Genomic DNA, 13563 nt, shown 5'->3' with positions numbered 1-13563 from the left:
TCTTGTTATCTGTTCTTGTTAGAATCTTTATTATTCATGGATGCAAAAAAATCCCATCATTAAACCATCATAAATATTCATAACACTTTGCAATTGTGTGCATTTCATTTAGCCACTTGGCAAAACTCTGAAGTACCAAGAGTTTTAAGGAAATCTGGCTAATGAGACCAGAGCTCAGGAAATGCAGGGTGGCTTTTCTACTCTCTGTTATTTGATTTCCACCTGAAAACAAATGTAGACTATAAATAATAATTAACAGAGATAAGCAGGGGTGGCGTTCCCTTGCAGTGAAGAGCCGCACGTTCCTCGGCTTTGTCTTGATGGTGCTTTTGTGTCAAGCGGAAGATACGGGTAAACACTGTACTACCAGAGAGGGGCTCACGAGGCTGCAGTGCTAATGGATTTATCCAGGAGCCTACAAAGGCCAGATAAACCCCCTGCTTTGGTTAACAGGGATCTCTCTTCTCATGTTCTGTATGATTACTGACATCAGGTTGGAGTTGAGATAAGCATGGCTCCTTTCTTGGTCTTATTATAGTAGACAGCCATCCCATTTTAGTGTCTAAGAAAGAATTATATCCATCTCTCTCCCTTCTTCTAATCCAGTTTATCTAAACTGTGCACTCTCCATCAGTACTGAGAGCTTTTCACGGGAGTCAAAGAGAACCCAGCAAACTTTGGCAGCAGCCAAGTAGAATTGGAATAATGTGTTCCCCACGGCCACCCCCTCCCATTCAGAGCACACAGATTCAAACCAGTGGGGGCATCTTTTTGTTTTGTACCAAAAATTCATGCCTTGAAACGTTTCTTTCCTGCCTTTTCAGCTTAAGGATTCTCACCACTGAAAAGGAATTTTTAAAAGGTATGAGCTTGTAGAGAGAAAATATTTATTCCAATATGTGTCATGGGCCTTGCCTGCACAAGTTGAGGATTCCTCCATGCCATTCTGACAGCATTTATGTTTGATAATGAGATTCATTCCCTGCGTAACGGCTACCAGGTGCTGGAAAATACTGGTACAATCGAGACTGCTCAGCAGGTTCTGCTTTCCCTGGGGAGCTTGTGCTTAGAAACAAGTTACCACCAATCCAAGTATTAGCCTGGCTGCTCGTGTGCGTCACTTTGTTAAGGAAATGTCACGTGTTAATAGGAGAGTTCTCCTGATTCCCAAACAGAGGACCAGTTAAAGAAGGTTCTGCTTGGTCTGCTCCTGTGGAATTAGAGTGGGTCCTTTTTTCCACTGTTGATCATTGAGCTCATTTGCGGTGGTGTTTGGCAGTTGTCTCGTTATTTGTTGGCCCATCTCAAATACTCTCTAATTGGAGATTTAACTCTTGTAACTCCTCTCTGTACCAACTGATACGGGGTATCAGCAGGGAGAAGAGGCTCTTTTCACCATTTTTTACATTGACCCCACCAAAAGAAAAAAAAGTACAAGTCTTCAAGAAAATCACGTGTGTCCTTTTATATAATTCATTGCGTCAATTTAGATATGGTGACCTTTGAAATATGGCAAATTTCTTCAGTACTATAACACTGAAATTCAAAATCAGGTTTTGAAAATTCTAGCAGTGTTAATTACTCCCTCTGCGCTTCCATTGCACTTTCTTCGTACCCCTCTTATCCTATCATATTTGTTTAATAGACTATTTTGCTTGCAAGGAACTATGATTCACTCAGGCTAGCTCAAATAATGAGGGCTTATTTTAAGGATGTCTATGCCAGTAATGGAATCAGAATCTCATGAACACTTCAAAATAGAAGCCAGATAATGACCAGGCATTACAGTGACTGGAACTCGAAAGTGGTCCTGGGTTTAAGGAAGCAGCTGTATGGAACTGAGCAGGTAAAAGTTAGGGCTTTGCTAGAAGAAATGTGACCAAACTGTTTTCTGTATATCTGCTCCTTTTTTGTTTATCTCTCCCCAGCCACCCTTGCTTCTAACTCATTCTATTTATATTATCTCTCAAGAGGGCCATACTAGTTGTCCTGGGTAATTACTAATTAGCAAGTAAAGGCAGAGATGTTTTTTCCTTGCAAGGACAAATATAGGACACTGACTAGCCTTTGGATTGGCTGCCTCTGAGTCAGGTGCCCAGTCCTTGTCCAGTCAGCTGTGACCATGGATGTGAAGACGTCGTATATGACATGGCTTCCGAGGGCTGCCTCCTTTGGTTTCCTTGGAAGAGACTGTGGATATGACAGGCCCTATAACTGATATGTACAGCCCATAATGACTGGGAGCCTTACCTGGATGAAGCCAATCAGTCTCCTATTAAAAAATACCCACAGTGCTTAGCACAGGTTCTGGCATATAGTAGGTGCTCCATAAAATATAGCTAAATGAATAAGCGAATCTTAATATTTTTTCTTGGAGCTTGTTTTAGGTGGAGTGAAATAACTTGCAGTCTGCCTGTGATTTGATATCATTTATTTGCCAACAGCATCCCTGCTGGATTCTGGATTCTAAGGCACGGTGTATCTTACTTTCCCTCTGTCTTTTCCAGTAGATTTTTTTCCTTGATCTATCAGAACCAAGCCATTGTGGTAGAGTCAGCAAGTTAGTATTCTGTGACGTGAAGTCTTAGTCAGCTTAGGCTGCTATAACAAGTACTATAGACTGGGTGACTTAATAAAAACTTATTTCTCACAGCTAGAGGCTGAGAAGTCCGAGATTAAGGTGCCAGCATGGCCATGTTCTGGTGAGGGCCTTCTTCTGGTTTGTAGGTGACTGTCTTGCTGGGTCTTCACATGATGGAGAGCAGGTAGAAGCAAGCTCTCTTCTGTCTCTTCCTATAAGGACACTAATCTCATCATGAGGACTCCACCCTCACAACCTAATCACCTCCCAGAGGACCTATGTCCAAATACCATCACACTGGGGGGGACTAGGGTGTCAACATATGAATTTTGGAGGGACGCAAACATGCAGTCCACAACAAGGCTAAATCTCATTTTAAGATGAGAAACTTGCTGTGATTCCAGCTGTTTTCTCTAGTTCCCTGGAGTCACTTTCCGCAGGAGACTAGAATAAATCCCCACTAACTTCCATGGGAACAAGTTGTTCTGAGGAATATAAATTTGTATTCTGGTTTCAAGGAGGTCTGGGCCTGTTTCTTTAGAGGGAAGCCTGAGATCCTTCCTCACAATGTGAACTCCCCTGACGGTGTGCTCTACAAGGCCATGGACAGATGTCACAGATGTTGGGGGTAGGGGTTAGGGCGGGCATGGGTCAGCCCCCTCACAGGGATTTCAGGCACACTGCGTGACTATGCTTCAGTCTCTCATGTAGATTTCTCAGTGGGAGGGTCTCCAGATGACAACTGCACCAAGATTCTGTGACCACAGTGGGCAGCACAGACGTGCAGTACCAGTTACAGGATTTTGCTAGACAAAGGCTTTTTCCTTATGTCACATCACATAATCATCATTCAGTTGTTTCTGTCTATACATCCATAAAACTTGATCAGGGCAGAGAATGGGATTAGAAGCAGAGAAAATATTGTAGTGAGTGGAAAATCAATCTTCCCTTTTGTAAATCACCCACCAAAAAAGTGAATGTCTGTTCCTTTGAGGTAGGTTCTTGGTTCTTCCCATATTGCTTGAATGGAAAACATTTTCTGGTACTTGGGGGGCTGCTGCTCACGGCCACCCACTGCACACAATAACTAGGCTTCCTGATGACTCCATTTCTGCTGATGCTTTTGCTTCCCCATGGCATTCTGGGGAGTTTTGGTCAGTTTCTGTGGAAATGTAGCGCTCCCCCACTCTTCCCTCCTCTCTATGGAGCTGTCAAAATTTGGGCCAGAGCAGTGGGATGTGTGAGCCGGCTGTGAACAACTTAGCAAAGGAGCCTGGTGTCCTCAGTAGACAGAGTAGCTGGTAAGTCTTGTGGACCGGATCGATGATAAACGGAAAAAAAAGAAAAAGCCGAACTAAGAGATGAGGACAGCCAAACAGATTCCAGCTAAAACTGATTCAGCTTGCTAATGAATCCTCTAGCTGGTACTGAATTCTCCTCACTCCTCAAATCAAGTTAAAAACTTGATTCCATGCCAGTTACAAGGGGCAGAGCTGTCACTTACCGCGGAGATTAACTTGCTTTGTTGAATACTGACAGGGCCAGGGACGGGCAGGACCCACACAGAATGCAGGGCACTCTAATTCATGGTAACCTCAACTCTGAGGTAGAAGTGAATTGAGGGTTTGTAATTTGCACTGGTGTCCGGTCCAGACTAAGTTAAACCTAGAGAGAGAGTTCAAGGAAGTCCTCTATGGGTCCTCGTGCCATGGCTAGTCAGCCCTTTGGAGGTACAGATCCTAATCCCCTGGTGCTCATAGCCCACACCCTCCTATTTAGCCAGCTAGACCGATCAAGCAAGTTGTAGGCCTGAACGCTGATGTAACGATGGCTCTGTCCGCCTCCAGAACTTGGGGTACTCTGTGGGTGGGCAAGTCAGCTGAGTTGAGGAAAAGACACCAAGGATTCAAAATGTCAAGTGATTCTCCCTGCCAGTGTAGAAACTTTTCCATTTACAGCTGGGCTCTGGGAAATGATCCACACTGTGGTCAGATCTGTGAACACCACAGGACCTGGCTGGCCATCCCCTAGCAGAATTTCTTTTAACCACTAAGTTTTTGCCCTATGGCTTTAGATGTTATCAGATTGATGTTTAAATGTATCTCAAGTGACCCTCAGTGTCCTTACACTGCTTTGCGTAGATGATGTCAAGAAAAAAAGTGCTGTGAAAACATAAAATTAGAAAAAAATGTGAAAGTGTGAGTGTGTGTATGTGGGTCAGGGGAAAACGAATGAAAGAGGAGATGATACAAATGATTCTTCTCTTAAATTCTTCCTACGTTTTAGATAGGTTTGAATACGCACAGAAACTGGGACTATCTTGAGAAATTACAGAATTAAAGTTTTGTTTAAAAAGTCCACTTTTATAATAAAACAGACAAGAAGATTTGGAGAAGTTACCTAGTGCCCATCTCCCAATTGTACTGCGTTAGAAACTTCTCAAAGACGGGATAAACATGTCATTTGTTTTCCTTTTGCTGGAGCTCTTAATCAAGTTATTAGGAAGGAAGAGTAACAGACTGGGGCCCTCTGTCCAAATTTTGGATCAACTTGACTCTGGATCTTTCCCTGGGCTACCTGACTTAAGTCGCTTTCTTCTTGTATCTCCAGGGAAGAATGATGACAATCCTCCTTTCCATTTAATTCTTCCCAAGCTTGTTGGAAAGAGCCATTAGTTTATGTTTTCTTCTTTATGCCCGTAAGATCTTGGGATGAAATACTCTCAGTAAACCACAAAGCCTATTACTATTTTAAGTACCTGCATCTTCTAGGAGAAGGAACACGCTGTGACTCCCTGCAGGAGAAATAAATGGAGTCAGCTTGCTGGCTGGCACACTGTCTTTAGGAAAGAATAAAAAAAGACACAGAACTTCTTGTTCTGTCTACTGCAGAAAATGTGTCCAGATCTAGTAAAGCAAAGCACAGATTTCAGGGGAGTTATGTGTTCCACACTCTCTGCTACACAGATCAGGGTTTTTGCTGTTTGGCCCAACAGAATAAGCTCTGAACACAAAAGGAGAGGATACTAGGGTGTTGATAAAATGCATTTTCTAAGATGTGTGTAGGGAGAAACATGTTCTTTCTCTTATTTTAGTGACTTGTTTCATGGCTGTGATGGAAAGAAAATGACTTTGGCTACTTGCATCTCAAATGATACATGCAGTTTGAGGGATCACCTGGCACTTGTGAACAAAACAGCATGCAAAAATATTTTGTTCTGCTTTACCATTGTAATCTTAGAGATTTTTTTTGGTCCCTCTCTTTGTGTTCTTGTCAAGATCGACAAGCATCCGTGTGTTACCAAGTGACATGAAGTTCTTGCTTGAATAATCATGACTAAAATCCAGGATATCTCAAAGCACGTTATTGACTCAGGGAGCCACCCAGTAGATTGAATTCTTCTGAATTAACTCTCAGTGACAGCATCAGGGGTAGTGCTTTTACCCCAAATTGTCAGGTCCTCCCATGTCCGCACCGTGGCTCTGATGCTGGCATCTTCGTCCCAGGGTGTTGTGATAGAGGTTGTTACTAAAAATGTTTCTTTTATTAATGTTACAGAAACCCCCGTATTTAGGACTTAAACTGAGTCAAAAAGCAGGCAGCAAGAAGAGGAACTGAAAGTTCTTTTTATTTGACCTTCCTTCAGGGTGGACACTAAGTAGTGCCATTGCTGGGAGTAAGATGGCAGAACTCATGGGACACTTAGAATGGAACCAGGGGTGATTTTTTTAATGAAAACTAATGAAATCATGCTTTAATCTTAGAGCGTACTGCAGTTCTTGGGAAGAGAGTATGATGATCTCCGACGGGAATTGTCAAAAGGGTCATTATGTTGGGATGTGCTGTACTTGAGGCCTTTGGTCCCCTTCCTTCTGCCACTTCAGACATCATATATAGGAAGGGCTTAGAAGCTGCTTTCTGTTTGGAAAGGGGAAGGGAGGGAGGGAACTTGCCTGGAAGCAGCATTTGTACAACAAGCTCACTGTTTTTACTTAGGTGCTATTTTTTTTTTTAAGAGTGGCTGGCGAATCACCCCTTCCCCAAAGCAAATGAACCCTCGGTGATGCTCTTGACCAATTCCTTGGGCAATGCAATTTCTTGCCTTTTTAAAAGAATCTTGTACATTCATTTATCATCCATATTTTAAAAAGGACACACAATTATTGCAAATTTACTGCTTACAGGGTCCATCAGCACTTACAACTCCATTTTAAAAATAGGCACACATATGTATTTAACCACTGAACAACTTGACCAATATAGCGGAATGTATCAAACTAAACACTGACGGAGAATATCGGCCTGATTAGTTATTTGCAATCATTTCCAGAAGCACTTGTTTTCCAGAGGGATTGTGCAAAAATCATCATGCTTTTCACAGCATTTTTGCCAGAGCTTTCCTGAAGTACGCTTATGTTATCAGCAGAATACGGAACTAAGCTTTGCAAACAATCTCTAAGAAACTGTTTTGCCAATAGTTCCTAAAAAACTGTTAGAATGGTCAATGAGCAGTTCATCAGAATTATCTTGAACTTCCTTTATGGCACCTAGGTTATATACATTCCTATAATAAGAGGTGAAAGATTCTAATCATTATCACTGGAATAAGAGATTCAAATACTTATATGTGTCTTACTCACCACAATTTCTCCTTTGATTCTTTTTGTGTAACAACTTAGGTGACTCAAGAATTCCAAATACTTTGCTACCAAAGTGTGGTTCTTGCAGCACTGCTCATGTCCTATCTCCGGTCCTGCCTGCTTTCCCGTTACGTGTGCAGCACTATCGATCAGGAACTGGCCTCTTTAATCAGGGACTCACAGTCACTTTCAAATGATCTTAGTCCCCACTTTTGCACGTTTTACACTTTATCCCTTTGCTCTAATCTAAGAAAATGTAGGCTTCATCTTGGCTGAGATCCTGGACAGCTCACAATTCAATGTAGATACAGTCTCAGCTTCCAGGACAGGTGTATGATTATTCTCTAAAGCAGAATCTGAAGTTGTCATCTTTTCATCACTTCCCCTACTTTCTTAGGGCACTAAGATGATTCCTCTGGACCAGTCTCCTCATAATTTGCTTCAATGATACTCAGGTTTTCTCATCTCCAGAGTCACCTTTGTAGCTACTATGAAAATTGACTCCATGCACTTCACTGTCCTTTTTAAGCCCACAGTGCTTTTTAACCCACCAAGATTTCTATTTTGTAAGAAGCTCTTAACCCCATTTTGACAAGATAATTTCCTTTAACTCTAAGCTTTCTAATCTGAAAATCCCGATCTTTTTTTTTCACTCACTTTTATCTTTTAAAAATATCTATCTCCTCTCTCATTTATGTATAATAAAAATGCTTGAATTTTATATTTTCTCTATAAATCGTTACTGTTATGTTTACACGTAATGTCTGCCTTGTGTTGTAAGCTTTACAAGTACAGGTTGTAAACAGTAACTTTATTCTGCATAGCGCTGAGCACAATGTCATGATCACTTAAATGCTTTTGATGATGATGGTGATGATGATAATGACCACGTAATGCTGTTCTGGTTTGAAAATATCACATAGGTAGTCCAGTACATCTTTTTTTAATGAGTTGTTCCTCATTCTATAAAGCTGTCATTCTTCATTAGCAAAAAAGGTTACAGTAAGTTGTAATTAGTGTTTAGTGCCCTGTCAAATAATTAAGTATAATAAAAAGCTTTCAATGAGTTTAATGTTAACATGGTATAATTAAAGCCAAGTCTTGAAATGCATTAGGTGTCTATTTTGTCAGACATTTGATGCTTTTTCCCTCTCCAGATGAAATTCTCAAATTGTGCTTATAGCAATGTCATCATCAAAGACAAAAAACTCACATCTCTCAGATGCAGAATGGGCTTCACAGTGTCCAGCAAGGGCAATATTTAAAAAATCAAAGCACTTATACAACCTTGTTATTAACTGATAAGGAAAGTGAGTCCCAAAGATATTGTGTGACTTGCCCAAGGTCACACAGCAGTAAGTTAATTTTCCTTGGTAGTGAGAATTGTGGCTTGGGATTGTACTGAGGTGATTACTGTCGTTACTGTCATTCTTTCTTTCTTTTGGAAGTATATTTTCTGTAAAATTATTTTTATCTTTTTCTTGATGAGGTGAAAAAAATAGATAAATACATGCGAAGTAAAAGAACATAATTTGTGTTTAGCTCTTGAATTTAACACTTGTTTTAGGATGCAGGGCTTGTCATAGTGCCTATTTTAAGGCTCAAATACTGAGACAAGACTGAAATCTCACCATTTTCTCATCAGAATAACTGGAATGTGCCTAGATACTTGACCATTTCAAACCCTGCACATTCTTTGACCTTCTCAGGCCTTCTCTTGTGCATGTCGTATTATCTTTTCTGTCCACAAAGATTTTGAAAAAATCAGCAGAGTACAAGTAGCCCCTGAAATAAAGGCGTCATTCAAGGAACAAAGAAGTAGAAGGAGGGCTCCACTTAAAATGATGAAAATCTTTAATTTTTATTTAGGTATACTTGTACGGACACGTGTATATACAAATACAGATCGTATGGGTTTGTTTGTGTGTGTTTTTTTTTTTTTTTTTACATTTTCTTTTACGTTTATATAATGTCAGCATTTCAAAACAGCACTCGATGAGTAAGTGCAAAGGAACTGCAAAGCGGGCAGTACAAGCACAGGACCACACGGAGCTGGACTTCACACCCAGACGCACACACAATGAGTGGCTTCAATGGGGTGTCAAGAGTAAGCATGGAAAGCGGATTTGGACTCATGGGTAACCTCCAACATGCCAGCATCTATTAAACTGTACAGACAATGGGAGCAAGCCCATTGTAGGGAGATTTGTCTCACATCCGAGCAGCTCTGGGGCAAATGCATGGGAAAAACTCAGTGATGCCAGACCAGAGACAGACCTGCCCATTCACGGTTCTGAGGGAAAACCAAACGTGGGAGGAAGGCGAGAGACAGAAAAAGTAAACATAAGAAATAAAAGGGGGGGCGTAGGCAAACGGGGGTGTTGGTGGAGGTGGTTTCCAAAAGAAAAACTAGTGATCACAGCTCTGAGAGCAATGAATGGAGGGTAGGGGTTTAAACTGTTTTTTGTTTTAAATTTTGGGGAAACTAATAAAAATGGCTGCTGCCGTTGCTAAGGCACCAGAGACAAAGTCCCTGAAAGTCCACAGGTACTGTGTGACTCTTCCTTTCACAATGACTCAGAGAGAAAGATCCCCCATTTAACCTTCCTAAATGAACTGGTTTGAAACCTTTCCCATGCTTGGGCTGCACGTGATACTGACAAGACTCTTCCTGGGGAAGAATGAAAACCACCACAAACAGAAAACCAAACCAAAGTACAGAACCGTTACTAAATTCCCTAAACCTTTTCAAACCAACATGCTGGGGGGAAGAACACCACAGGACTCCAACATCAGACCTTGAAAACATTGAGGACAAAATGTTGATCAAAAAAGTCATGTTGTTTCAGGTCCCAAGATGGTGGAGTCTTAAGATTGGGAAGGCGACGACCACACGTGAGTCCTGTATGGAGCAGTGTCTCGGCCATTTGTGACTCTTCTTAGCCACGTCTACATTGGATGTTTCAAAGCCTCAATGCATGTTTTGTATCCTGAAAGACTATTGTTCTCACTTACAAAAGACATAAGAATCAAATTAATACTTTATTATCAAACACTATATACAACAGAGGTTGCTAATAATACAGAATTTAAAGAATGCAGTTTTTTTTAACGTTTTACTTTTCTTTCCTCTGCCACCCAAGAAAGTACAGTACAAAACAATAGTCTAAACTAACACGAACTATTACCTGGTCTATTAAAGGATACACGGTATCCACTAAACAGACAGATCCTTATTTTCCCTGCTTCGTGTTGCAAAGCCCTTGGCAACCAGGGGCAAAGGTCGCTGGGGTTTGACTGACTGGGGCTGAGAGGCAGCAAAGGCTGCCCTTCATACTTTTGAATTGTTTTTGAAATTAAAAGCTGCTACAAAGTTGCGTCGACATCCTCCTAAGCCCCCTGAGGGTTGTAACACCATCACAAAAGGCCACCAGCACTTTTTGGACAAGATGAAAACTGCATGATACCAATCGTCTTCTTGAAAACTCCATGGCAAGCGTTACCTACAATTACGTCACTTTTAGGTAGAGAAGCACATTGTCTACTGGTGTGGATAGTCTTGCTTTTTTTTTTTTTTTTTACATTTAATTTGTAGCGGCACAGTGGTGAGGGGGTCTAATTTCACTGTTAAAAATGAAAGACAATGGCAGAGAGGGCCATGAGTAATTAATTATTTTATCATTTGTTAGAGACAAATGCTAGAAAAACCACAGAAGTCACCATTTCTAAAATGAAATTAGCACTGATAACGTAGTTATGACTAACTGGAATCATTACAGGATCATTTAATTTCCTTGTGGTCATAGAACATGCAATATTATTTTGGTTCTATTGATCCATTTTAGAAGGCATCTTTTTCCCCCTACCCAAATCCCACTGGACCAACAAGCCTGTAACTATTAATAAAAAAGAAGTATTACTAGATATTACTGAGAGTTCTGAGTATATAAATAGTTAATGCAAAAAATAATCCAATGCTGTGAACTTTTGTTTCAGTGAAATCGTGGCTGCCTTCTGTGATAAGACTCTGCCACTCCAGAGAAGTTCCTGATGTCTGGGGGAATAGGATTTAATCGGAGAGGCTGGCAACCTCTCACATGGTTCCAAGTGCGAACAGACCCAGCATTAACATCCACTCCAAACGGATTGGGTAAGCCCAGATTACATTTCAACATGTGTACAACTCTCCAGCGTGCAGCGCCTTAACAGCTGCCTTTCATTCACATATCTCTGTAATTCAGAACCACTCACAGTTCTTAGCAAATTCCCATTCATGAAGTCTATCCATAATATGACCCCTCTTTTTTAACATGTACATTAAAAAAAAAAACCCCAGTATATTAAAAATTCCTTATTGTGCTGGAACGCTTCCAGTTTTTCACATCTTACACGATCATTGCATTTATTTTTTGTTTCGTTTTGAAAGGCATGGTTTCTATTGACATGTCCTGCAATAGCAAAAAAGGCTTGATTTCTTTTCTTTTCCATTGGTCTGACACTTTTCCCTGTCTAGGCTTTGGAGTTCAAAGTTCGTGACAGCCTCACCAGTAGCAACCCCCAAGGCTTGCATTTCCTGGTAATCGACTGGGAACATCCCTGTTGGCCGTGCTGATTTCCTCTCCTCTTGCCCACCCCTACAATGAAACAGGGCAGCCCCCCCATATTTCTAAATGTATCAAGGGATACCACTTTTTCTCACAAGTTTAAATAGGACAAGCATATATACTCACTCTCAGCATAAAGTATATCTAAATAATGTATATTCTATTCTAGTGGATTTTTAAAAAAATAGTTTGTTAAAGTCTTTGGGACTCCATCTTGTTTATCTCCCACAGATAAACATATGTTCCCCCTACGCTTCAGGCTGTGTCAGAAAGGGAAAGAATATAAAATCAACTCTTGAATTTTTTCGTTCCAAACTTTGGAATTTTTATTCCAAATTTCCCTTTAGCCCTCCCAAGTAGTATTGACTCTTCTGGGGACAGGGGTTTGTGTCTGAGCCCCTGTAGTCATGGAGTGTGGAGCAAAGTGTGGGTATGAGGGTGGGAGTCAGGGAAAGGCCACAGCACACTGGCGCTCCAGCAAAGCCAAATTACATCTCCTCTGGCCACTGACACCCTTTCCTTGGTACATATTGTTCCCCCAGAGGAGTATCCAAAGCTATTCCATATACACTCATCAACCCTGGCTTGTCAGCCTCGGGGAAGGTCACTTTATTTGTAAAAATGCCTCTTTCAGTTTCTTAAAAAAAAAAAAAAAAAAAAAAAAAAAAGTTGTAGCACCATGGTGATCTGTATTCAAAGGAAAAAAAAAAGTCTGGTGTGCGCTGCCCAGTCACCAAAAAAATTAATTAGAGGCACTCACACATATATATCCCCCACCCAACGTAGTGTGTTTTCACACTTGCTCTGTGCTAACATTCCGGCACTCGACCCGCCTCCTAGACAAAAGGCTTCTTTTACGGAGCACAAGTTTTGCTGTCAAGAATGCTTTAAGAAGACAGTCACCTTTTAAAAAAAACAAAAACAAAAAACAGAAAACCAGTGTCTCAACCTTTCAGAAGCCTGTTCATTTACACACTCCTAGAGGAAATGGTGTAATATTATATCTATTCTTAATACCTCCCCTCTGGACTTGACATGGTGACATGATGCCCTGCACGATCATCTTACAGTCCTGAATGAGAAGGCGTAAGTAAGTATTGCATGGGAGAGGAAAACCCTCCTGGGCCTCGGCATCACCGGCTGCATCTGCCACTATCCTTCCTCGTCCACGTACCGCTGACACTGCGCTAGAGGAGGTGAGCTCTCGGAGGAGAATGCACAGGAGCAGACGACCACGGCTGTCGCTATAACCATTGGGCATTTTCATCTGGAGTCCATCTAATTTGCAAGGGGTGAGAGAAGGCAAGGGCAGGGGTGGGGTGAGGTGAGGGAGGCAGCAACTGTGTTAGCTCCCCCGGCCCCAAGTTGTTGCTTAGAATTCAGGCTGAAAGAAAGAAAACAAAAAATCTGACATCTGCCAAAAAACCAATAACAAATCCCTTCTTAGGATGAGCAGTTGGGTGGATCTCTGGTGTTCCAAGACCCTGATGTTTTCTGTGACAGGTGACGGGAGGAGACGGTGCTATAATGTCAAAAGCATCGCCAGGAGGAACAGCAGGATTGCCAAAAGGCGGCTGGGTATCCTCGGTGTTTGTGCCGCATTCTCGCCGCGGGATGGCTCGGCTGACTCATGTACGGTATCATCTGTTCAAATAGAAAGCACACATTCCAATGAGATTTCACATCCTTAATAACTCTCTTGCAGCAGCCTGCTGTTAACAGACCGCGCCACCCTCTG

The 13563-nt window shown here is 41.5% G+C and overlaps 1 protein-coding gene across 8 annotated transcripts in view; it reads right to left on the bottom strand.

Moving 5' to 3' along the window:
• Positions 1–9057: 9057 nt before the first annotated feature.
• EFNA5 (ephrin A5) overlaps positions 9058–13563 on the bottom strand; it is a 277419-nt gene continuing 272913 nt past the window's right edge. For 4 of the 8 annotated variants that reach the window (XM_082458272.1, XM_082458270.1, XM_082458271.1 and 1 more), the window contains one exon: positions 9058–13469. In XM_082458272.1, coding sequence (XP_082314398.1) covers positions 13348–13469 — 122 coding nt within the window. In that variant the 3' untranslated portion in view covers positions 9058–13347. The remainder of the gene's footprint in view (positions 13470–13563) is intronic. The other 4 variants (XR_014262466.1, XR_014262464.1, XR_014262465.1 and 1 more) reach the window with 4 other exon arrangements.

This window comes from Balaenoptera physalus (genome assembly GCF_965194825.1).
Source record: "Balaenoptera physalus genome assembly, chromosome: 3".
Lineage (NCBI taxonomy): Eukaryota > Metazoa > Chordata > Mammalia > Artiodactyla > Balaenopteridae > Balaenoptera > Balaenoptera physalus.
This window is presented reverse-complemented; position numbering and strand designations above follow the sequence as displayed.